General features: G+C 44.8%; 1 protein-coding gene across 4 annotated transcripts in view; it reads left to right on the forward strand.

Moving 5' to 3' along the window:
• CABIN1 (calcineurin binding protein 1) overlaps positions 1 to 25,108 on the forward strand; it is a 1,446,726-nt gene extending 1,421,618 nt beyond the window's left edge. For all 4 annotated transcript variants that reach the window (XM_086942778.1, XM_086942776.1, XM_086942775.1 and 1 more), the window contains 2 exons: positions 21,239 to 21,465; positions 23,442 to 25,108. In XM_086942778.1, the coding sequence (XP_086798904.1) occupies positions 21,239 to 21,465; positions 23,442 to 23,585 (371 nt within the window). In that variant the 3' untranslated portion in view covers positions 23,586 to 25,108. The remainder of the gene's footprint in view (positions 1 to 21,238; positions 21,466 to 23,441) is intronic.
• The last annotated feature ends 2,395 nt before the right edge of the window (positions 25,109 to 27,503 follow it).

The following is a 27,503-nucleotide window of genomic DNA, read 5'->3' on the forward strand; positions in this document are numbered from 1 at the left end:
GGGATGGCTTCTTTGGCCGTTCCGTCCTCCAGGACTTTCTGGTGTGATTATTGGTTCGCAGACCCCCCCACCGGGGTTGGTATTGCTGGGGTATGTATTCTAAGGTAAGGAATCTATCACTAACGTGTCCTTTCAGATGCACAAGTTACTACTTGTGTAACGATATATCTGTAAGAGACGTTAGTTAGTGATAGATACCTTACCGACCCACCCATGCTCCCTGTTCTGCGAACCGATATCTAGGGTTAAGGTCATCCCCTTTCAGGGCCCTAGTCATGGCACCAGTGTTGGTTCTATCATGGCTATGCGTATCTGGCGCTGGAAAGCTGTGTATCAGAACTGACGTCAACGCGTATGGGCGGCGTCTAAGTACTCCGACGACGTCATTCCGGCGCTAACGACGCCGACGACGGACGCGGAGCCACAGACGACGCCTGCGGGCGCGCAGGGGTATTGCTACGTAAAATTTTCCGGATCCAGTCTGACGCCTGGGGATATTCTAAGGTAAGGAATCTATCACTAACTAATGTCTCTTACAGATCTATCGTTACACAAGCAGTAACTTGTGCTTTTACAGCCTTTGATTCAGTATTCCAGCAGCGTTCTTGTGCCTTCCACACAATGGACACTGTTGTTCTCTTCTTATCGGTGTACTTTGGTCAGTCATCTTCTAGTTGGAGATCTTCCAGGATCCCTTGCCCTCTAATGAATGATTCATGAGATTCTGCTAACATTCCTCCACCAATCCCATGCATCCTTTATACAGTGATCAATCAGCTGAGGCCCTCCTCTTTTAGATAGTAATGTGCCACCCTCTTGCACAGTCCATGCAGTCACATGACAGTGCTTATTTTTGTGTGTCTGTCCCACACATGTGCTCCTGTTCAACACATGTGCTCCTGCTCCCTCTCCCTAGCAACCTAGGTACTCTGCCCACACAGAGATCTAACAGCTTCAATCAAGTCAGCAGATCAACACTGCCTAATGATGCATCTCTACCACACCGGTTGCAGTGATATATGTGTGTGTGTGTGTGTGTGTATATATATATATATATATGTCTATCCTACTGGCGGTCGCCAATAGGTAGTTATAGTTAAAACCTAGTTTCCATAGGAAATCCGCAACATTCTATTTGGAATAACTTTGGCGCCGGTTGACGAATCTTCGCGAATTTCTCCAAGAAAATGGCCTGCTCCGCTCCGCTCCTTCCCTGAAAGTTTGGGGGTGATTCGTGAAGCGGGGGCCGAGAAAAAAGGGGGTCCCAAAACGTGTTTTCCCCATGCAATTTTCCATAGGACCTTTAGCCAGGGCTACAGCCAGAACGGCTGGACGGAATTACACCAAATTTGGCAAAAAGGTAGAGTTCGGTTAGCAGATCACGCTTTTTGTTAAATGGTGTAAATCCGTTCAGTAGTTCCTGAGAAAATCATAAGTAAAATCATAAGTATATCTCTAGGAGCTTACTGAAAGCGTACTGTACTCTGTACTTTCCCGGGCACGAGCTGAATGCTAATTGGCTGTCAACACTCCAAACCAGGAAGTGTTGCCGAGAGGTGTAAAAAGGGGTGTGGCCTCTTTACACCTCTCTGTAACGCAGCCCCCCTGGTGCACAGTGGAGGTTCCTGGTGGGGTAGTTTGGCCCCAGGGACCCCCATTATGCAAGGGGAATTAGTTCCCCTTCTGAAAAAGCGCCAGGGGGCTGCGTTGCAGAGAGGTGTAAAAAGGGGCATGACCTCTTTACACCTCTCTGCAACGCAGCCCCCTGGCGCATACTGGAGGTTCCTGGTGTGCTAGTTGGCCCCCAGGGACCCCCAGTATGCAAGGGGACTTAATCCCCCAACTTGGAACGCGTTACGGGCATTTTTGCACAGTGGTGAAGGTAGGGGTCGGGGCTTGAGGTGATATGTGTGCAAACACGCCCTGAGGCGCGTTTTAGCTTGGGCAATATATTCCTCTTCAATTCAGAGGTCCCCTTGGGGCCAACTAGTCCAACGGGTACCTCTAGTAAGTGCCACAGAGCTGCGTCGCAGAGTGTTGTAAAAAGGGGAATGCCCTCTCAAAACATTTCTTCTATGCAGCTCCCTGGCGCAAACTGGAGGTACCTGATTGGGCTAGTTGGCTCATAGGTGACTTTAGGATTGAAGAGGAATATATTCCCCAACCTAAAACGCGCCACAGAGCGTGTTTGCACACATGTCTCCTCAGACCCCGCCCCCTTCCTTCACTATTGAGCGAAATATTCCTCTGAAATCAGCCGAAGTACGAATTCTGATTTAGTCATCTGTTATCACAAGAGACGTCAGTGCTGCATCTTTGAGCCCAGGACCGTCCCTTAAAAGTAAATGTAACCATACTTACAGTAAGTTGAATTTCCTTCCATAGGCAAACATTGACATGTTTTACTTGGAAATTTTTCTAAGTGTGGAGTTTTGGAAGTTAAAAAAATTCCTGTAAAATCATCCAAACTACGAATTCCGATTTACTCACCTGTTATCACAAGAGACGTCAGTGCTGCATCTTTGAGCCCAGGATGGACCCTTAAAAGTAATTGTAACAATACTTACAGTAACTTGAATTTCCTTCCATAGGCTAACATTGACATGTTTTACTTGGAAATTTTTCTAAGTGTGGAGTTTTGGAACTTTAAAAAATTCCTCTAAAATCAGTCGAACTACGAATTGCGATTTACTCACCTTTTATCAGGAGAGACCTCAGTGCTGCATCTTTCAGCCGACTACTGATCCTGAAAAAAGATTCTAATCGTAGTTACATTAATTTCAATTTCCTTCCATAGGCTAACATTGACTGATTTCACATGGAACATTTTTTAAGTGTGGAGTTTTGGAAGTTACAAAATTTCCTGTAAAATCAGCTGAACTACGAATTTCGATTTACTCACCTGTTATCACGAGAGACGTCAGTTCTGCATCTTTGAGCCCAGGACGGACCCTGAAAAGTAAATGTAACCATACTTGCAGTAACTTGAATTTTATTCCATAGGCTAACATTGACATGTTTTACTTGGAAATTCTTCTAAGTGTGGAGTTTGGAAATTTAAAAAATTCCTCTAAAATCAGCCGAACTACGAATTCTGATTTACTCACCTGTTATCAAAAGAGACCTCAGTGCTGCATCTTTCAGCCCACTACTGATCCTGAAAAAAGATTCTAATCGTATTTACAGTAACTTGAATTTCCTTCTATAGGCTGACATTGACTGGTTTCACTTGGAAATGTTTCTAATTGTGGAGTTTTGGAACTTTAAAAAATTCCTCAAAAATCAGCCGAACTAGGATTTCCAATTCACTTACCTGTTTTCAGGAGAGACCTCAGTGCTGCATCTTTCAGCTCACTACTGATCCTGAAAAGTAAATTTAACTGTACTTACCAGTAACTTGAATTTTCTTCTATAGGATTTCATTGCATGCTAATTAAAATAAATATAAATTAAAACAAATATTAAAAAAAATATATATATTAAAATTTCAATATTTTTAAAAACAATTATTTTTCAATTTATATCAAAAATATGTAAAGTAATTTGAAAAATAAAATATCTAAAAATATGTTAATTTAGAAAGTAGTAAATCAGTATAAAAAAATATGACAATTAATACATTTAAAAATTATCATTTACAAAACCTTTGAAATTCACTGAAAAAACCAAAGGTTTCAGCCACGTTATAGTTAAAAATTAGCATTTAAAAAAACCTTAGAAATTCACTGAAAAAAACATAGGTTTCACACGTTATAGTTAGCTGGACATTTCACTCATACAAAACCATTGAAATTCCCCCGTTATAGTTAACTAAAACTCGCGAGCCCGCAATGCAGTGCTGATGACATCACATATTACATCACTCATGACATCACTGATGACATCTCAAATGACATCACTGATGACATCATCCTTGTGAAAGAGTGACAGACCTCCTCTCAGCGTAATAGCGGAATATAACCCTTGATACACACATTAAAAAATAGAAACTAACGTTTTAAAAAAAAAATGGAAAAACCAATTCCAATTAGAACAACCTATTCAGTAATTCTAAAATCTACATACACATCCAGTCATTCACTAACTGTTCTATATAGGCACTCATGCATGTACTCACTCATCACGTGTACTCATACACCTATACATCTTATTACACACCGACACTCATCTATAGAGTTACTCGCACACAGACTCACACATGCAAATAAACTATCAAACATCCATTTACTTGCATATACAGCTATACACCCACCACTAAACTTACTTCTACAGAATGTACACATACTTACTCTCTTAAACAATCACTTATAGAAACACATACTTATTGATACACGAACTCTTACAATCTCTCGCTCTCACATATACTCACTTATATACATCAATACTCACATATACTAGTTTAAAACATATGTAGTTTCTCATAAAGATACTATTGAGTCAGTGATTCACTCACTAACACACCCATACACACACTCATCCACCCATACAGTCCTGCACACATGTTGTCTTCAAAACACATACAAACAGTGAGTCGCACATTCATGCATCTATGCGGTAAGTAATACCCCCCACCAAACCATACAGACACTCATACTGATACTCTAAAAACCAACTAATAACCCATATCGACACGCATTTAGCTAGTCACCAACCTATGCAGCCACTTATACACAAAGTGAGACACTGAAACAGATATTTACATTTTTAAACATTACTTGCTAATACATGTATTCACTAAGATACACTTAATAAGTCAGTTATACAAAATTTAGACACTTATTTACAAATGTATTCTTCCATCGACCTTTAGATATACATATATAAACATATATACATATATTACATATATACATATACATATATAAAACATATTTATTTTTCAGAAAGACACACATTCAATGGATGATGTCATCAGTGATGTCATTTGAGATGTCATCAGTGGTGTCATGAGTAATGTCACTGACCATGTCTTGAGTGATGTAATATGTGACGTCATCAGCAGTGCATTGCGGGCGCGCAAGTTATAGTTACCTATAACGGGGGAATTGCAATAGTTTTGTATTAATGAAATGTCCAGCTAACTATAACATGTGTGAAACCTATGGTTTTTCAGTGAATTTCTAAAGTTTTTTAAATGCTAATTTTTAACTATAACGTGTGTGTGAAACCTATGGTTTTTTCAGTGAATATATATATATATATATATATATTTATTTCTCTTTGGTGAGTCCATCTGTTTAAGTCACTTCATTCTTGGATATATATATATATATATATATATATATATATATATATATATATATCCAAGAATGAAGTGACTTAAACAGATGGACTCACCAAAGAGAAATATATATTTCCAATGTTTCAGCTTCCATCTTCCTCAGGTAGCGCAAGATGGTTTGCTCAGTGGCTGCACAGATGACACTGCTGAATTTTCGAAAGGCACCATGTGTGAAGATTCCATTTGGAATCAATGCAGTTCTGAGGTCTCTTGAGATGTGTAGTAATCAGATGGTATTGTCAGTCATGTTCAGTCCATTTGGATGCAGTGATTTTAAACGGTACATGCAGAAGTTTTCTCTGGGGGGCAGTAGTTCTTCCTTCAAGACATGTTCCACAGGAAAAATCTTCAGATCTGATAGTAAATGATCCACAAGGTTAAAATGATTGGCTACAGACTGGTTACGTTTCTAATTAATTATTGCTGATTTGTGGTTCCTGAGTCATGTATGTATAATCCTGAAACCGAGTCACAAGATAGCTGCCAGCATTTCCTTGTTTAAAGTGTTGGCAGCCAATCAGATCTGAGCACAGGGACTGTTGGATGTTCGGTGGATCTGCGTTCCTATATATACAAATCTGGATTTTCCTTAATATTTACAAAACTACTGAACGGATTTATGCCAATTTTCAAAAAGGTAGTTGTTCGAGCCATGTGTGCTGTACATACACATGCTTTGCATTCTCCTGCTATCTAGTGTTGGGTCCGGATGTTTGCAAGTTGTTTTTCTTCGAAGAAGTATTTCCAGTCACGAGGGAAGGTGATTCCTCCTTTCACTGATAGTGCCAATGGGCATCAACTCCGTTGTCAGATTGTTTTCCCGTAAGAGGGTGAGAATGGAGAATGTGAGTGTAGTACATAGATGTCCATGCATATGTAATGTAGATAATGAGAACTGCAACAACTACAGGTGCCCAGGGCGGTGTGAGAGTGCATGTGAATCGACAGCTCTACGTACCAAGAACAGATGCTTACTGGTTGAGTATTTTAAGAAACAAGGGAACCCAATAAACATTGGTCAGGGACCTTGGGTAATAGTTAGCTTTAAGGCACAGTGGTCCCAAGACAAAGCTAAAATAGGGAGGGCTGATGAATATAGACTCAGAGTCAGTACTATATTGGAGGTTGTCCAGCCAGACAAAATAGTTTAATTTAAGTATGCTACAATGATTCAGACATAAGTTAACCGGTGGGACACAAGCCTGCATCGAACAAACAAAATAACAAACAATAGGAATAATAACGGGGGGCAAACAATCAAAAAAGTTAACACAAGGTTATACATTGACATAAAGCAAACAAGAATGTTTTGTAGACACCAATACACATCGAGAATATTCAATAGGTGGGCGTTTAAGGTGTACTTATAGGTCGACGACGTTGCGATCCCCTTACAACCTATATGGGATCATCATCAGGACATTTAGGTATTGCCTGAATATAAAGCCTTCAAGGAGACAAGGACGCAGGGTAGATAAAGGTCCGTGGTAATGGGACCGGGAGAATCTCAATGCGTGATGCCTGAAGTATTATGTGGGCGGTGGAGGCGGGGAAGCCGCCGGTGAAAAATGGCAAGTACAAGAAGAGAAAGTCTGCTAATAGGCTGGATACTTTAACCTTCCGTGAAGGTCCTAGCAGTTGTATGAGAAATCAGTATGCATGCCGATGCAAGGGATTAAGCCGCCGTCAGGCTTGTAATTGACACAACCTCAGTATTGGAGACCCCGTCCGCAGTACGGGTGCAGCAAAGGGTCTGGATCGACCTCTAAGCAGTTACAGGATATTGCCGGCACGTCTTCCTGTTGATGCGTCACTGAAACAACACATGCAAAATAAAAGGAAAACAGGCTTGTATACTGACCTCTGAATGACTACAAATTAGGATGCTGCTCCATTAATTAGGCAATAGCTGAAGCAGCTTTTGAGTTGAAACCTCCTGTTCTTTTACTTTAAACATATGTTCGAGGCATATGGGCTGCAGATGGTACATTATGAATAGATCGCCATCTGGTGTTGGGCTCGGATGATTGCACTTTGTTTTTCTCTTGGAGAGTCTTTTGTATCTTGGTGACTCCTCCCTTAGTTGGTAGTGCGCATGGGCATCGGCTCCATCCTTAGATTGTTTTTTTCCGCCATCGGGTTCGGATGAAGATCGAGACGCTCCAGATCAACTTCTGAAGAAAGTGATTTTTCGGCGCGTATTCCCTTTCCAATTCGACGGTATTGTTAGCGAACGCGTTCTTTTCCATTCCGACGCGTTACAAATTCAAAATAGAAGAGAAAAACTTGGATCTACGTCGAGGAACAGGAGACCTTTCTCGGCGCAGTCAAGCCCGGAGTCCATGGAAAGGACTCCATTCAAAAAATGTCCATCGTGTGGTGCTAAGTTCCCACACAAGGACCTACACGAGGTGTGCAACCTCTGTCTATCGCCTGAACACGAATCCAGGGACTGCAAGCCTGCGCAGCATTCTCCTCCAAGCTAACGATCAGAAATCGTCGAGCTCGAAGACACGAGGCTTCCAGAATGCAGGCGGAGGCGATCCCGGAGCTGTTCGGAGACGAACAAATCGAGGAAGAAGAGGACCAGTCGGGGTCGGAAGGGGACCAGTCGGAGGTTGAAGAACTCTTCGAGCAACAAACCGTGAGTGACGACGTCCCCTTACCGAAAAACCGACCCCGTGCGGTAACGACCCCGCCCTCGGGCCCGGTCAAATCGCTGAAAAAAGTTTCCGACGCCCCGCCTTCGGGCCCGGCAACGAAACCGAAACTGAAACCGAAACACTCGGAATCCCACCACGTCGGATCCGAGAAAAGGGCGTCATCGACTTCGACACCGAGGCGGCATACAAAGGAGAGCTCGGTATCGAAACATTCCATGTCGAAAAAGAAATATGATGTATCGCCCAAAAGACACTCGATACCCAAAAAGTCGGAATCGAGCAGACATTCGGTGTCAAAAACAGAAAGATCTGAGGATCGAAAACAAAAACAGCTCTCGGAACCAGGACCCTCGGTACCGATTCAAGAGCAACAAACAGATCCCAAGCAAAAGATCTTGTTTATTGACCCACAAACTGGGAAAGTGGTCACGAAGAAGAGAAAGAGTGAACAGTCAGAAGATAAACCTCTTCCTCCAAAAAAGAGAACAATGGGGACGAACATAACTCCTCCTGCTTCTCCTCGTCCTAGAGACACACCCTCTTCTCCTATTCCTCACAATAGGCCACATATTCCTACACCCTCCACACCAAGACCAGCTACACCTCAGTCAGATGTAGACAGTGATATAGGGGAGGGAGAACCTCAAGGGGATGACGAATCTATCCCGGATGAGGAAGATCCATGGGAAAATTACGATGTAGGGTCAGATGAGGACAACGACCCAGAGCTATACCCCTCAAAGCCTTCACCACCTGATGATAACACAGGTTTTGTGCAGCTCATTAATAGGGCAGCAAAATATCACAAACTAGATATGCACACAGAACCTCAGATAGAGGATTTCTTGTTAGAGACTCTACCTAGTGCACAGAGAACATCAGGTACTCTTCCTATGCTAAAGGGTCTTCTCACTCACACAGAAGAAATATTCGAAAACCCAGTGAGAGCCAGGGTGTTAAACCCAAGAATCGATAAAAAATACAAAGCGGCTCCAAAGGACCCAATATTTATTAGAGGGCATGTACCTCTAGACTCGCTGGTGGTCTCAAACGCTCGTAAGAGAGCAAACTCATTATCTACAGGAGAGGCTCCTCCACCAGATAAAGAGTCGAAGTTAATAGATGCATCAGGCAAGAGAGTAGCATCACAGGCAGCAAATAGCTGGCGTATAGCTAATACACAAGCTCTACTCGCACGTTACGACAGGGCACATTACGATGAGTTAGAAAAACTTCTCACACATCTTCCAAAAGAACATCAGAAGAAGGCAGACCAATTAATTCAAGAAGGTAAAATAATAACCAATACTTCCATTAAGTGTGCGTTAGACGCAGCAGACACTGCAGCAAGGTCTATTAACACTAGTGTCATGCTAAGAAGGCACGCATGGCTCAGAATCTCAGGATTCAAACAAGAAGTTCAAACAGCCCTACTGAACAGACCATTTGATCAGAAGACATTGTTCGGTTCAAGTACAGACGAGACATTAGAAAAGATGAAAAAGGATACAGAAACGGCTAAGTCAATGGGAGCATTGCAACAGCCAACGCACAGAGGTTCCTTTCGTAGATCCACCTATAGAGGGGGCTCAAAAAACACAGGAACAAATCAGCAATCCACATCTTTCACACCAACATCACCCAGAGGTAATTCAAGAGGTAATTACAGAGGTAACAACAATAAGGGTAGAGGCCGCGGAAATAATAACAACCGCAACGCCTCAACACCAAAACAGTGACTTCATAGATCTCCCCCCAGACCACATAACACCGGTCGGGGGACGTCTATCACAGTTCCTACCTGTCTGGGAAGACATCACGTCAGACAAGTGGGTGAGACAAATTATCCAACATGGTTATTGCCTAGAACTCACAGCTACCCCACCAAACATCCCCCCCAAACAGCGCCCAATGAGTCAGGATCATCTGACATTGTTAAGAGAAGAAGTGCTAGCACTTCTACAAAAGCATGCAATAGAGAAGGTCCCAAAGGATCAACAAGGAACAGGAGTATACTCTCTATACTTCCTGATCCCCAAAAAGGACGGGTCCCTACGACCAATATTAGACCTCAGACCTCTCAATGCTTACATAAATTCGGAGCACTTCCACATGGTCACGCTCCAACAAGTACTCCCTTTACTGAAGAAAGGGGACTTTCTTTCTACACTGGATCTAAAAGACGCTTACTTTCATATCCCAATTCACAAAGCCCACAGAAAATACCTAAGGTTTGTGTTAGAAGGACAACACTACCAGTTCAAGGTCCTTCCGTTCGGTGTCACAACAGCACCGAGAGTTTTCACAAAATGCCTAGCTGTGGTGGCAGCACACCTAAGAAGACAACAAATACATGTCTTCCCATACTTGGACGATTGGCTAATAAAGGCCAAATCAAAGGAAGAATGTCTTCACAACACACAGAAGACAATTCAACTGCTGCACCACCTAGGGTTTACGGTGAACTACAAAAAATCACACCTGCAACCAAACCAGATCCAGCAATACCTGGGGGCTACAGTAGACACAGAAAAGGCAATAGCATACCCCAACCCAATCAGAGTACAGACAATGGTCGGGTTAATACAAAAATTTCAACCACAACACTCACTACCAGCACGAGTGTTTATGCAACTATTAGGCATGATGTCCTCTTGCATACTGCTAATACCACATGCCAGACTACAAATGCGCCCACTACAAGAGTGTCTAGCGACACAGTGGAATCAGGCTCAAGGTCAGATTACAGATCTGGTGTTGGTAAACGACCGGACGTATCGCTCTCTGAAGTGGTGGAACACAGAAAACATTTCCAAAGGACGGTCGTTCCTAGAGCCAGTTCCACAAGTAATAATAACAGCGGACGCATCGCTCTCCGGATGGGGAGCGCATATGGACAAATACACAGTACAGGGGAAGTGGAGTGCGCAGCAAAAGAAGCTGCACATCAACTACCTAGAACTGTTAGCAATATTTCTAGCACTAAAAGCTTTCCAAATGCAAATAACAAACAAGGCAGTCCTGATCAGAACAGACAACATGACTGCAATGTATTATATTCAAAAACAGGGGGGGACACACTCTCTCCAACTGTCCAAACTAGCACAGGACATATGGAGATGGGCCATTCCTCAAAAAATCTACCTGTTAGCGGAACACCTACCAGGAATTCAAAATCAAATAGCAGACATCCTAAGCAGACAGTCAGAACAAGTTCACGAATGGGAACTGCACGACCAAATACTACAGCCATTCTTCCAAAAATGGGGGCAACCAGAGATAGATCTGTTTGCAAATCATCAGAACGCAAAATGCAAACAATTCGCATCCAGGTACCCACACCAAAGGTCCCAGGGCAATGCACTGTGGATAAATTGGTCCAACAAATTTGCTTACGCGTTCCCTCCTCTACCACTAATTCCATTACTGGTGAGGAAACTGCAGCAACACTCAATGACAATGATACTAGTGGCACCCACGTGGGCAAGACAGCCGTGGTTCACCACGCTGCTACAACTCTCACAAGTACCACATCAAAAGCTAAGGTTATTACCCATGCATCTTACACAGAACCATGGAGAAATAATGCACCCAGATCCCAAACAACTGAACCTAGCGATCTGGCTCCTGAGGTCATAGAGTTTGGGTATTTAGATTTACCACCAGAATGCATGGAAATCATTAAACAGGCAAGACGTCCTACCACCAGAGCATGCTATGCAGCAAAATGGAAGAGGTTTGCTATACACTGTAACAGTAAGCACATCAACCCTCTGGACGCATCCACTAAACAAATCATTTGCTATTTATTACACTTACAACAATGTAATCTAGCATATACATCTATTAGGGTTCATCTAGCAGCCATAGCGGCGTACCTACAAAACAGACAACACCTGTCATTGTTTAAAGTACCAGCAATTAAAGCTTTCATGGAAGGACTCAAAAGAGTCATTCCACCAAGAAGACCACCTTCCCCAGTCTGGAATCTCAACATAGTGCTTACCAGACTAATGGGGCCACCCTTTGAACCTATGCATAGGTGTGAAATACAATTCCTCACATGGAAGGTGGCCTTCCTCATAGCTATCACGTCACTTAGAAGAGTAAGTGAACTGCAGGCTTTTACGATTCAAGAACCATTTATGCAGCTACACCAAAATAAAGTGGTTCTTAGAACAAACCCAAAATTCTTACCAAAGGTTATTTCAGCATTCCACATCAATCAGTCAGTGGAATTACCGGTTTTCTTTCCAAAACCACAAACAGTAGCGGAAAGAGCCCTACATACACTGGATGTTAGGAGGGCCATATTGTACTATATAGAGAGAACACAAACTTTCAGAAAGACAAAACAGCTATTTGTTGCGTTTTCTCCCACACATAAAGGCAATCCCATCTCCAAAGCGGGCATTGCCAGATGGATTGTAAAATGCATTCAAATATGCTACTTAAAAGCAAAGAGAACATTAACTGTTCCTCCTAGAGCTCACTCTACACGTAAACTAGGAGCATCTATGGCATTTCTGGGAAACATTCCACTAGATGACATATGCAAAGCGGCTACCTGGGTTACACCGCACACTTTCACAAAACACTATTGTGTAGATGTGCACACAACACAACAAGCTAGAGTGGGACAAGCAGTATTAAAAACATTGTTTCAGACAGTTGCAACAGACACGGGCGACCACCGCTAGGGAGAGAACTGCTGTATAGTCTATTCATAATGTACCATCTGCAGCCCATATGCCTCGAACGGAATATGCTACTTACCAGTATGCATCTGTTCTTGGCATAGAGGGCTGCAGAGTGGTACATGCCCTCCCAGCCTCCCCGGAAACCTGTGTCTGTTCCAACACTATCTTATTTAGATACACTTACATGGGCACTCTTATCTGTATTCTACTATACTACTCCATCTAACCCTACTATGGCAAAACAATCTAAGGATGGAGCCGATGCCCATGCGCACTACCAACTAAGGGAGGAGTCACCAAGATACAAAAGACTCTCCAAGAGAAAAACAAAGTGCAATCATCCGAGCCCAACACCAGATGGCGATCTATTCATAATGTACCACTCTGCAGCCCTCTATGCCAAGAACAGATGCATACTGGTAAGTAGCATATTCCTTTCTCTTACTTACTTTTGCCTTCCCTTAGCATTGCCTTTAGACCTGAGTGTTTTTGACATAAAATTTGTGGATTGGTCTGCCTTTCCACATTTAAGAATGGCAGTCATACCTTCTCTGTTTGTTAAATGCCTCCGCTGCAGCAGGAAGAAGGAAAGCCCTCATGCACTTTGTTGTTGCCTTCCAAACTCTCTTTCTGTGCAAGAATGTCCTATTTGCCAGAAAATTACTAAAATCAATTCTTCGCCTAAAGGAACAAGGAAGGATGTACTGAAAAAGAAACAGATCAGGGAGGTGTAATGGTGCTAAAGAGTGTCCAGTGAAGTTGCACCAACAACTGGATTTGGTCTGTCTGCATTTAAGTACACCCGCAGAGGAAGATTCCAGGGAGTGGAGGAGGGATTGGAAACACTGCTACTCCAGGTACAGGCATGGCACCCGGTCAAGGTCACCATGGGTGATGACTTCAAGGACATATTTACTCCCTACATGGTTGTTATCAAGAATAGAGATGTTGATCACATCGATGTTGAGGCATTTGCAGCACTCCATGTGGAAATCAACGATGTAGAAGCATTGGAGTTTAATGATGAGCGATTCAATCAGACACTGAGCCTTAGGCTGCATCTCTGGTTCACCCACTGACTCCCATCTTTGTCATGCCATTAGATGATCCTCTCAAAATACCACTAACACCTCATCCAATCTCTAAAGTATTTGATGGGCCCAATAACACAATAAGTTCTCCACTCAAAGCAACATTGCTATTTTCAGTGACTCCTATGCCTAGTGCATTGTACTGATTGTGATTGTTGCATCATTGAGAAAAAGACAGGCATCTGCTCCTGAAGCCACAATGCCACCTGACAGATTGGAGTAAACACCTGGATACCGTTATCTTTGACGACAGTCAGTGCCCTGTTCTTTTTCAATTTTATAACAGGTACTTGTGGGAAACAATGCACGTTTGCAGATGAACCGCCCTAAGGTACACTCAAACACTGTGGAGGTGGTTAGAGAGGATCTTATGCTTTCCAACCCGGTTTTAGGCACCTCCCTATACCAGGTGTGACTTGACTGTATCCGATTACTACAATAGGTTTATTTTGCTGAGAACATTGTGGTTGAGATCTTTGATACACTATGTTCAGGTGAAAATTCAAAATCTTCTTTTTACTGGTTCGCCACTCTTTGGACGATGAGATGTAGAAATATGGTCTGAGGCAAAAAAAGTGTTGGGCTGGAGGAAAAGACAAAAATGTTCAAAGCCTAGTAAAAGCAGATTTACCTTTATTACCAGTCTCAGAGGGCTCAAGCTCCTTTTTGGCAGCCATGATTTCAGCAAAGACAACAGTACCAATCACGCCATTCTCCTAAAAGGCTGGTGGTCCGACAACTACAGCCAGTCTCGGTATGTAAGACCAGTGGCAACTCACTACAGTGACTTACCCATTTCCCCCTATCTGTGCACCATTCGGGTGGGGAGGAAGTATTACGAAAGTATTACAAATCGCCATGCCGAATGGCAAAATATAAGGCAATTAAATGGCAAATACTGTGCAAAATGATTAAGCTATAAGTTTGAAGGAACTTATAGCTTTGACCGGTCACGGAGCCTTCTTGTGTTTGGCGGTACAAAGCGGTACAACATAGATTTTGGCTTTGCATTCCCATGTGGCCTAAGGGAACTTCTAGGCGTAGCTCTTTGAGTTGTAGTTTGACCCCAGGCATCACAAACCGACTTTGTGAGGGCCCATCACATATGTCTGTTTGCTGCAGGGTTTAAACCCTGTGGCTTTAGGGGGTGAAATTTCCCTTGCACGCTGGATAAAATTTCAGAGAAAACTCTGGTGAAAGACCAGGGAAGAGTTCTGGATCCGCATCTGACGGCGCAGATAAAATCTAACTGATGTCAATGTGCATAAGTGATGCTTATATGTGGCTTCGTTCATTGCTTTAGGAGCAAAACGACATCGGCATAGAGCCACACAATGCCATTCAGCAGCGTACAGGCAAACTCAAAAAGTTTCTAGATCCAGTCTGGCTCCAGGGGATTATTCACAAGGTGAGGAAACTGCCATTAGATGGAGTATCTACGAGAAATATTGTTACCGAAAGTTAGTACCTTGTTCGTCCAGGCATAATGACAGGAGCAGCTATGAAGTTTAAAGGGGAATCCTTTATTGATTGCATTCAAAAGAAGCAAGTACTCAGGTGTTTCAGTGGCGGTCATACTCAGACTTGCATATTTTTATATTGGTTGAAAGATATGTGATTTTGTGGCTGCCATGGTCAAATCCATACATCTGACTTAACGATTCCACAACTGCTTAACAAGTATTCGATCCACATGAATGCCATAGTACTCCGTTTTAGAAAGACAGAAACTGGAATAACTATGGTTATCGTTTGTAAGAGATAGAGACCAGGATTTAAGTGTGCCACCAAGGCAGCATGCCGTACAAAAGGGGGTGGTGATGGACGGAGCATCTGAATCAATCAAACACTCACACCCAGTCAAAAGACCTGGGTTTAATCCATCGCCGTTCTTTAGCCCACTCTGCCACCCCAGTTCAGACATGGCTATATGCAAATCAGTCTGACCCTGTGCCTCATGGGAACAGTCCAGCCCGAACTGCCAAGCCATGTCTTTCCTGGACCGTAAACAAGCTTCCGAGGACCGGTTTCTGGCCTTCCAGCCGTCTTCAGCCCGGCTTGCTTGAATCCAGTGGCAAAGTGAGCAAGGGACTCGCGTCTGAGCATACCCTGCCACCCTTATGGCGGCCAAAAGCGGTACAAAAGGGGGTGGTGATGGACGGAGCATCTGAATCAATCAAACACTCACACCCAGTCAAAAGATCTGGGTTTAATCCATCACCGTTCTTTAGCCCACTCTGCCACCCCAGTTCAGACATGGCTATATGCAAATCAGTCTGACCCTGTGCCTCATGGGAACAGTCCAGCCCGAACTGCCAAGCCATGTCTTCCCTGGACCGTAAACAAGCTTCAGAGGACCGGTTTCCTGCATTCCAGCCGTCTTCAGCCCGGCTTGCTTGAATCCAGTGGCAAAGTGAGCAAGGGACTCACGTCTGAGCATACCCTGCCACACTTATGGCGGCCAAAAGCGGTACAAAAGGGGGTGGTGATGGACGGAGCATCTGAATCAATCAAACACTCACACCCAGTCAAAAGATCTGGGTTTAATCCATCACCGTTCTTTAGCCCACTCTGCCACCCCAGTTCAGACATGGCTATATGTAAATCAGTCTGACCCTGTGCCTCATGGGAACAGTCCAGCCCGAACTGCCAAGCCATGTCTTCCCTGGACCGGAAACAAGCTTCCGAGGACCGGTTTCTGACATTCCAGCCGTCTTCAGCCCGGCTTGCTTGAATCCAGTGGCAAAGTGAGCAAGGGACTCACATCTGAGCATACCCTGCCACACTTATGGCAGCCAAAAGCGGTACAAAAGGGGGTGGTGATGGACGGAGCATCTGAATCAATCAATCACTCACACCCAGTCAAAAGATCTGGGTTTAATCCATCACCATTCTTTAGCCCACTCTGCCACCCCAGTTCAGTTATGGCTATATGCAAATCAGTCTGACCCTGTGCCTCATGGGAACAGTCCAGCCCGAACTGCCAAGCCATGTCTTCCCTGGCCCGGAAACAAGCTTCCAAGGACCGGTTTCTGGCATTCCAGCTGTCTTCAGCCCGGCTTGCTTGAATCCAGTGGCAAAGTGAGCAAGGGACTCACGTATGAGCATACCCTGCCACACTTATGGCGGCCAAAAGCGGTACAAAAGGGGGTGGTGATGGACGGAGCATCTGAATCAATCAAACACTCACACCCAGTCAAAAGATCTGGGTTTAATCCATCACCGTTCTTTAGCCCGCTCTGCCACCCCAGTTCAGACATGGCTATATGTAAATCAGTCTGACCCAGTCATCATGCCAGCTTGTCGCTAGATCATTGACAAGCTGCTGAGGCTCTGCATCAGCCTGTTTCCTCTTCCTTGAGCTAACATGCAAGTTGATGACCTACCACTGCCTAAGCTGCCCACACATGCACTGCCCCTCAGTAATTGAGCCCTGGAGACAGAGTACATTTTTAAACGCACTACGCCACTTTTTTATTGCAAACAAAGCAGACTCTGTTCTGATTTCGTTCCTGTGTCGATATGGACTTTCTCCAGAGTTGGGTGTTACAATCTGCACCTCTGTCTTCCAGCCCTGTGTACAAATTATTCGTTACTGTTAGAGATTTTAACCACAGATTTATTACCTTTTGAATACTTCCCTTGGCATCAGACTGGATCAGAGAAATCTTTAATAGTACCCCCGTGCACCAGAGGATCTGTGTCGATGTCACATAGTAACGCCTGCGGACCTATATAGGTGCCATCCATACATGTTGACATCAGTTTCTTTTAATCCATGCCAACAGACATGGATCTGGAGCTAGCCCTTGTCTCATTGGGACACTTCTACTACAAAATTTCTACTAAAAAACAATGTGCAAGGGAAATATGTCGCCCTGAAATGGACAGGGTTTAAACGCTGTGGGGAATTTCACAAACAAATGTCTGTGCTTTGCCTTGGTTCAGAACACAATACAAAAGCCTGCAGTGATTCTGCAGTGATGCACCCCAAGGCCAACTCGAGACCGGGAAGTAAAGCTCTTTGTGGTGAAGCACCACAAAACATAGAGCCTGGAACAATCGTGGTCTAAAGGTAGGTCCTGGTCCTACTCAATAGGTAGCTCCCGTGACGGATCTTCTCGTGCAAATCAAAGCAGAAGCACAAGAAGTTCAAGCAGATCTCTGTCCTATCCCGTCACTTTCAATCTCCTAAGTAGGCGTGAATGCATCATTGTGGCTCCAGCTTGCGCCTCTGAAGTCGCTCTATTATGGAGTCTATTATGACCCTTGTTCTGCGGCAGCTGGAATTTCTCAGGCTGTCGGCAAGGCCACAGCAGGTGGAGATTGTCCACAAAGCCATGCTGAGGCTTTTTGGATGTTAGCAGGTCTCTCTTGTGTGCCTGCGGACCCCAAGAAGCAGAGAGTTTGCCCTACTGAGCTTCCCCTGGCAGTTCCATCTTCGGTGCCAGTTGGGCTCTCTGGATCTGCTCAGAGTTCATGACTGACTCCAGTACCAGTTCCCTCACCGGTACCACGACGACAGTGGGATGTGATCCGCCATCAACGCCAGATAGTAATGGTCAATCCATAGTGCTGTCTGGCATCAAGATGGTGGCACCCTGACAATAACGGAGGGCGTCCTCTTTATCGGAGCCTCAACCTCTTTACCACCCTTTGAATTATGACACAATGCCTCTACCTTCTGGAAGGGCTCATGTCCTTCATGAGTTATTTGTCACAGATTCCCATAATGGGAGTTGATGCTAAGGATGAGACTCCCACTCTTACCTAGAGCACAATTGGTACAAGGACCATCAAGATGCTAGTGGTCTAGATGCCGCCCCAAAACTAGACCAGTTTTCCCCCACAGGGCCTGCCACAGAAGACCGCGCCTCCTTTGCTATGATTATGTGCAGGTTGGTGGAGGTTTTTGGTCTTCAACTTCCCATTCAAGAAGTTAAAACCAAGTTCTGAGCTCTTGCTCCCATTCTTCAATGAGGCTCTGACTGATACGCTCTTAGGTACCTGAGCCAAACCCTACTCGGGCCTATCTGTGCATTGTCAGATTTCCATACACCATAGCACTGCACCTGGCAACCCAGCTTTTCTCACCTAGCACCCCACTCCTGAGAGCCCTGTGATGAAGCCTGTGGCCATTAGAGTAAACCCAGACTCATTTCCCAGTACTCCCTCTGACGGGGATTGGAGAAGATAGAGACTTTTGGTAAGCAGGTTTTGTCCTGTACAAGTTTGGCCTTTCGATCAATGAATGCCAGCTGCCTCTTAAGCAGCTACTGGCATGTCTTGTGGTACGCCGTGACCCAAGTATTGTCCATGCTCTCGGAAGAAGTTTGAGCCATACTTTCCTAGGCCATGAAAGATGGTTGTGATGCTGCTAAGTTAACCTTCTGCTGCAGAATGTACAGCACTGCCTCCCTCGACAGGGTTATTGGTACCTGTGTGGCTATTCGCAGTCACACCTGTATGCGGTCCATTGGCTTTCTGAGATTCATTTAGGCCTGTTTTATGGGCATGGAATGTAATGTTTCCTAATATTTTGGGGAATAAAGCAACTCGGCCCTGCAGCGCTTCAAAGATGGAAGGTGGCTATGGAAGGTGCTTTCAATATCACCAATAGCCCCAGCAATTGTAACAGTCACCCCAGCCTTTTTGTGGCTGCGGTACCTACAGGATAAGGCAACGGGGACAGCAGGCAAGCCAGTCTTCTGCCTCCCTCCTCTTCCAGCTGCTGTACCCCCTAATCCTATTTAGTGTGGCACTTTCTGCCAGATTGACAGGTGATAACTTTGGAAAAGTGGTTCCTGCAAATGTTCAGTAGGTTACTCATTACTATTTCTCACCAAACCTTCCACCATCCCCAGACCGTCTGATGGATGATCGTCCACATCTCTTGCAGCTGAAAAGGCAGGCTCTTTTGGCCAAAGGATCAATTGAGGGTGGTGGCGCCAGACTTTTGTTGTAGTTGGTATTCCCACTACATCTTGCAGACCCCGTCCTAGTTTAGACCTTTGCCTCTCAAATAAACAATTCAAGATGCTCACCCTGGCCCACGTTTTGACTGCCCTCAACCCTGGAGACTGGATGGTAGCGCTGGACCTGCTGATATCTTATTTCCTCATTGCCTGCAGTTCTCGGTATACCATGAGCATTTTAAGTTCGCTGTCCTCCCTTTTGGTCTTAGCAGCGCCCCTCAGCTGTTAAAGAAAGTGACTGTGGTGATAGTAGCACATCTTAGAACCTCTGGAATTCCAGTTTTCCCCTACCTTGACAACTGGTTGGGTTTGCCCCAGGCAGTCATCAGTCACCTCCAGACTATGGTGAAACTCCGGACATCGTTGGGTTCACATTAAATGTGCTGAGGTCACATCTGACTCCTTCACAAATGCTCCTGTTCATCTGAGCCTTTCTGGCAGTGCAGTTTTGTGCATATCCCCCAGAGAGGAGAGTCCAGGACATTGGGGCCATGAACCTGATGTTTCAACCTCCATCCTAGATCTCAGGGAAGAGGATTCCTAGGCTGCTGGGACTAATGGCCTCCTGCATTCTGCTGGTCAAGCAAGCCAAATGGTCAGATAAAGTCTCTACTAGAAAGAGCATTACCAAGGTAAGTAGCTTGTTGATTTGGGATTGTTGTCTGAGGGTATTGCATTGATATACCTATACACCATAGTTTTCTGCCCAGGTTCTAAAATTCATTCACCGCTACAATAGATTACCTTCTACTGCCAGGGACCTTTCATTTGGTTATTTTCCTGGGGTTCATCGTCCAATTTGATTCAATAGATTATCATTGTTGAGCTGTGTCCTAGTGTGTCCATGTAGTTGTTGGCTAGGATGTACTACCGACTATGAAACCGCATCCTACAGTTTTCTGTTCTTTATTCGGTGACGTGCCAGAGTCTCCCAACGTCTGGCAATGTGCTATTATCACATGTTCAAACATTATCTGTTCACCCTGATAGCAGAGGGCCAGACCAAGGGATGTGCAGGCTGGAAAGGTGGTATAGCTACTGCACACTTACAACTAAGAGATGTAGAGAAGTCCTTGCATGCTTCCAGATGGAAAGACTTAACATTATACAGGTTGAATATGTCAGTATTATGGGATCCATTGCAATCCAGCCAGTTTGAAAGAGCTGCACATTGTCAATTGTGTTTTGGGGACTTGTATGGGCACTGATGGCTCTAGGGTAGGTTGTGAACATATAGGATAACGATTGGGAAAATTAGAGAGCAGAGGAAGGAGCATAGAAAGCATATTGGATGTTGTGATATCCCTTTCAAGTTAAAAGAAGGAACCTCTCTTTGACCTTCTGGAGCATCCAAACAATCTTTAGATGCATAAGGCATGTCACAGGGCTAATGTACTCCTCGCGGCCTAGCTAGTCTCATGTCAAAGCATATGGAGACCCTACCATCTGCACAGCAGTTTTTTAGATAGTTTACAAGAAGAAATGCTCAATTCGCTGGTCCCATCCAAGCTTCTCTTTCTCATCTTAGCCTCCAGTTCCAAAGCTGAAATGGACAGCAGTACACAGCCTGCCAGTACTCAGCAGAGCAAAGCAGACAATGCCCGTGCCAAGACCCGCATCCCACCGAACATGCCAAAGCTCTTCATCCCCTCAGCTGTCACCAAATTCCCACCAGAGATTACGGTTACACCTCCAACGCCAACTCTGCTGTCACCCAAGGGAAGCATTTCTGAAGAAACCAAGCAGAAATTGAAGGTAAGGAACTAGAAGCAGGTACCCACAGAGTCATTAACAAAAAATTGCATGTATATTTTGGAAATTCTGCATGCTGATAGGTAGAATTGATCACAGGGAACCTCTTCAGAAAACAGCAGCATGGAATGTAAATTGCTTTTACTACAAGCAGGTTATTGAAAGAATGAGAGCAAGGTGTGACCAAAGGCTTTGACGTATGGTCTTTTCTGAAGGGCTGACATCAGGGACTTTCACAGGGGGGTTGTTAGCAAAGGATTGACTGCCGAAATTGTTACTAAAGGGATGACTGCAGGGTTATTTACAAAGGCCTTACTGCAGGGATTGCTACCAAAGGACTGGCTTCAGAGATTGTTAGCAAAGAGCTGACTGCAGGTGTTATTAACAAATGGCTGACAGCAAGGGTTCTTACTAAAGGGCTTACCACAGGAGTTGCTACCAAAGGACTGACTGCAGAGATTGTTTACAAAGGACTGACCGCAGCAGTTGTTAACAAAGGGCTGACTGCACAGGTAGTTACCAAAGGTCTGACTTGCAGGGATTGTTAACAAAGGACTGACTGCAGGGATTGTTAACAAAGGACTGACTGCAGGGGTTGTTAACAAAGAGCTCACTGCAGGGGTTATTAACAAATGGCTGACCGCAATGGTTCTTACTAAAGGGCTTACCACAGGAGTTGCTACCAAAGGACTGACTGCAGAGATTGTTAACAAAGGAATGACCGCTGGGGTTGTTACCAGAGATCTGACCGCAGGGGTTGTTTACAAAGGATTGACCGCAGCAGTTGTTACCAAAAGTCTGACTTGCAGGGATTGTTAACAAAATGATGACCACGGGGGGGTTTTAACAAAGATCTGGCTGTATGGATTGTTGACAAAGGTTGACCGAATTGGTTGTTACCAAAGGTATGACTGCAGGGATTGTTAACAAAGGGCTGACCGCAGGGGTTGTTAACAAAGGTATCACTGCAGGGATTGTTAACAAAGGAATGACGGCAGCGGCTGTTACCAAACACCTGACTGCAGGGATTGTTTACAAAGGGCTGGCTGCAGGGGTTGTTAAAAAAGGGCTGACTGCAGGGGTTGTTAACAAAGGAATGACTGCACAAAGTAACATTTAGGATCCTTTATTGAGAGATTGGAAATATAGATTGAGTGACTGACAGCGATTCTAACATGTAAGGTCTCTTGGTATAGATAATGAAGGGCTTTAGTGATAATGTGTCACCAAAACACTTAGTCCTGGGGTGCTCATTTAAGGACTGAATACAATGGCTGTGAGTGAATGAAAGACTGCAGGGCATTTTATTGACTGCATGGGATGCTACTAAAGGCCTGAGAACAGGTGTTCTTATTGGAGAGTAGGAGGTGTTGCAGAAGTGCCAGGTGAAGGGGCTGTTAATGAATTGCTGGGTGCAGGATGTGTTGTTGCAGTACTGGGTGCAGGGTATGTTGCTGGGGTGCAGGTGTGTTTCTGAAGTGCAGGGTGTGTTGCTGAGGGTGTTGCTGAAGGGCTGGGTGTTGGGGGTGTTGCTGAAGTGCTGGGTGCAGGGATTCTTGCTGCTATGCTGGGTGCAAGGTGTGTTGCTGAAGTGCTGATGGTATTGCTGAAGTGCTGGGTGTCTTGCTGAGTACAGGGGGTGTTGCAGCTGTGCTGAGTGCTGGGGGAGTTGCTGAAGTGCTGGGGGAAGGGGGTGTTGCTGAAGGCCTGTGTGCAGGGTATATTGCTGAAAAGCTGGGGTGCAGGTGTGTTGCTGGGTGCAGGAGATCTTGCTGAAGAGCTGAGCGCAGGTATGTTGCTGAAGTGCAAGGGGTTTTGCTGCTGTGCAGGGGGTGTTACTGAAGTGCTGGGTGCAGGGACTGCTTCTGAAAGGCTGAATGCAGAGGGTGTTACTGAAACCCTGCCAGCAGAAGGTAGGTGCTTGTCTTTATAACTCGTTGTTGGAAATCAGTGTAACGTGTTCTTTTTTCTCTCTGCAGTCTGTGATTCTGTCTTCACAGTCGGCAGCAAATGTTAAGAAGGAAAGTCTCTGTCAGCCCGCGCTGGAGATCCTTGAGACCTCAAGCCAGGAGTCGTCACTGGAGAGCGATACCGATGAAGATGACGACTACATGGACATTTGAAACCAACTCTTGGGGAGTCCTCGTCCCTACTGCTCACCATAGAACCTTCTTCGTCACTGCCAATCCTCATCAGCTATGGCAGCATCAGCCCCTCCTCCGGCACAGTGTGTCCTCCATCTCCTGTCGTTTTCTCTGTTTGACTGCCTGCAGTATTGCCTTTATCGCATAGACACTGCCTCCTGGTGTGCCTGTGATGAAGATGGATCTGTACCAATGGCAGAGCCTGCTGACCATTGCTCTGTCTGTAATTCTGAACTGTCTGCAGTCCACACAATGACCTCATAGAACACAAGTGGCTGTGCCACCTTACTTTTTATTTCTATTGTTTGCATGATCCAGCTTTCAGTGTAGCCAACATGAGGGTTAGACACCCACCCTCACCTTCTTCACTGTCTACTTCTCTTATGTGTTTTAGCCTTTCATCAGTGCTGTGCAGTTTCTGTGCATTGCGCTTGCACCTGTTGTCCCTGTAACCGGATTTATTTTTCTGTTGTTGCTCATAGAGGGCGGAGAGTCAGTAGGACGTGTTGGACTAGATGCTTGGAATGGGGGACCTCTGCCAGTGCCTGGTTATTATGCTTGATGGTGGGTCTAGTACGCCGGCTCACATCCATATTTTCAGCTCACTGCGAGGCCGCTGATATTGAATATGGCCCTTAACACCCCTGTAAATGCTGTAAAGCAACTAGAACGTAGCATGGTGTTAAGTTTCTCTGCTGATTCAAAGTGCAATACAGATATTACATTTGATTGGCTGTAGTTTCTGTCTATAACTACAGAGCTGGTTGAATCTGATTCCTTGTTTTATTGATTGCAGTCTGTTCCTCAGATGTTGTGAGTTGGGGGTCTAAGAGATATTTCAGTACAGGTTGAAGATTTGAGGTCACACATGAGCTGTTTACTTTGAGAGTGCAGTTTCTGTACTGCATGATGTCTTGCAACAGAGGGGCCAAGTGCATCTTCTCTGTTCTTGTTCATGCTAAATTGTGGATCATGGTTGCCTTTATATGGCAGATTGAGGGAGACTACCACTAGGTGGGCTTAAAGGCAGGTTCCAGTTTGCAACTTTCTCCCATTGCAGATAGGAGAACATGCCAGTAGCTCTTATGAACGTAACACAAAAGTTAAGGAAGCGTTTTATTTAGGGGTTTGACCTGCCAGCAACAGATTATGACTCCCACTTCCAAATGAAGGTATTTTTGTCTTTGAGGTGGCGCCTTGCTTTATGGTTGGTTTGGTCAATTAAACTCCCAGCAGTTTGATTTTGGGTCCGTTTTTGTGCAGACCCGAGAGTCATCAAGAGCTTATTTATATGAAATGTAACGGAATTGAGGGGAATCTGCCTGTTCATTTTTTTACCAAAAGTTTACTTTGTAAAATATTGTATGCAAATATTTCAAGATAAAAAAAGAAAACTAAAAAAGAAGGTGTGTGTGGGGTTCCATCTGCAGGAGCTGCAATGGCAAAGTCCCACAGCTTCATAACAAAAGCTTATTTTCTAATAAAGTGGAAACAGACTTGAATTATTTTTGTGTAGAATAAGATTTTTCTTTCCTTTGAGGCTTCTCTGATTTAGGATAGGCTGGGTGTGCCGCTAAAGAAGAGACCCATTATTGAAAATGACAAGTTCGAGGCATGTGAGCTGTAGATCACATGTTTATGCATAGATCGCAATCTAGTGTTTGGTGCAGATGTTTGCACTTTGTTTTTCTTCGAAGAAGTGTTTCTAGTCACGAGGTAGTTTACTCCTTTCGGTGATAGTGCGCAAGGTCATCGACTCCAGCTTCAGATTGTTTTTTTTCCCCATCGGGTTCGAATGTGACGCGCTACGCTCTGGTTCGACGCTGATCCTTTGGTTCCTCTCGGCACGTGCAACATTCACCCTCGACGGTATTGTTTCAGATCGCGTTCCCCTTTCTTCGTGGATCGTGTTATTGCTAAAAACTCATTTCGATCGGAGAGCTCGTGGTATGCCGTCAGGCCTAGCCCCTGGTTCGACTCCCGTCGATGGAAAGAACTCCCTGTAAGTTCTGCCCTCAGTGCCACGCAAAATACCCGCACACTGACTCACGCAACGTCTGCAATCTGTGTTTGTCACCAAAACACAGTGAACAGGACTGCGACGCATGCCAAGCTTTCCGCTACAAAAAGACTTTGCAACCGTCTGGCCCGACAACGCGACATTCAGAGCCAACACACAGGCTCCATTCGGAGCCGATAAGGAACAGGAGTAAATCTTCCTTTCCGACGATGGCTCTGACCAGGATTAAGACATCACACATGGACAGCGTACTGTAAGTACAGTCCCTAACTAGCCCCAACTTCTAGTTCCACCAAAAAAGAAGGCTCCAGACCAACCGACGCCCTCGGTCCCTGGTCGGCACCAAGACCACAGTTCCGACGCCCCAACTCCAGGTTCGGCACCGAAGCCTACCAAAAAGCCTTCTGGCTCCGAAAAGCCCCATGCCAAATCGGCCACCGAGTCAAAGCCATCGGGGTCGAATGCGAAGTCCGGCACCCAACATCACCACTCGGTACACAAACCAAGAAACTTTTGGCACCGAATTCTTTGGCGCCGAAACAGACTGCGACACCAAAATCACCTAAAAAGCAAACTTTTGGTGATCCGCTCAAAAAACAGAATCTGATTCCAGAACATTTCTGGTCATACATATACAGATTGGACATATTACCACCAAAGTGACTTTAAAGAGGGGTTCTACTACAGAAGAGGAATGCCACATTCCATTGAAGAAGAAAACTGTTGGGACAAATCCTTCCCCTCCTCCTCTTCCTTCAACACCTTTGCCCCAGTCTCTGCCTGTGCCAGCTTCACCAGAGCACTCATTACCACATACACCTGACAATCAGGGTGATGGGGATGGGGAGGATGATGATGACAATCAGCCCAGACCTACAGATGAGTGGGATGACTATAACACTGACTCGCCCACTGACAAAGATACCCTACCAAGCCCTCTCAACCAGATAACAGTGTAGGCTATATCGAACTACTAGGCAGGGCTGCTAATTACCATGGGGTCCAACTCCATAAAGAATCCCTTGAAGAGGACTTCCTTTTTGAGTCATTAAATAGCACACAGAAATGTACACACATGGTGCTCATATTAAAAGGAATGACCAGACATGTAAACAACATCTTTAAAGATCCTGTCAGAGCACGCATCCTTACCCCTAGGGTAGATAAAAAGTACAAGGCTGCCCCATCGTATCCAGTCTACATAAGAGGACATCTACCCTTAGACTCAGTAGTATCTAATGCATGTGAAAGGGCAAACTTCCAGACTTCTGGAGACGCACCGCCCCCAGATAAGGAGTGAAAAAGTCCTTGATACTTCAAGCAAAAGGGTAGCCTCCCAGACAGCTATCTTCTGGTGCATATCTAACACTCAAGCGTTGCTAGCAAGATATGACTGCGCGCACTGGGATGAAATGGAACAACTCGTTCAATTTCTACTCCAAGAACACAGATCTAAAGCGCAAGACCTACTACTTGAGGGACAATTAATTTCTAATAATCAAATTAGATGTTCCCTAGATGCTGCTGATACATCTGCCAGAGTGGTGAACGCTAGTGTTCTTCTAAGAAGACACGCCTGGCTACGCATATCAGGGTTTAAACCGAAGGTTCAGACCTCAATATTAAACACACCTTTTGATAAGGAACACATTTTTGGGCCGGTGGTAGACTCTTCTCTTGAAAAAATGAAGAAAGATACGGAAGTGGCTAAATCCATGGGAGCCCATCAGTCTCCACAAGGCAGTGGTTCCTTTTGGCGCTCCTTTTATCGAGCAGGGTCCAAAAATACTCCCAGAGACACTGTGACTACCTGTAAAGGCAATAACCAACCCTCAAGTTCCAAAACCTTCTTTAGAGGCAATTATAGAGGAAACAAC

This window comes from Lissotriton vulgaris, chromosome 11 (genome assembly GCF_964263255.1).
Source record: "Lissotriton vulgaris chromosome 11, aLisVul1.2, whole genome shotgun sequence".
In the NCBI taxonomy this organism is placed as follows: domain Eukaryota; kingdom Metazoa; phylum Chordata; class Amphibia; order Caudata; family Salamandridae; genus Lissotriton; species Lissotriton vulgaris.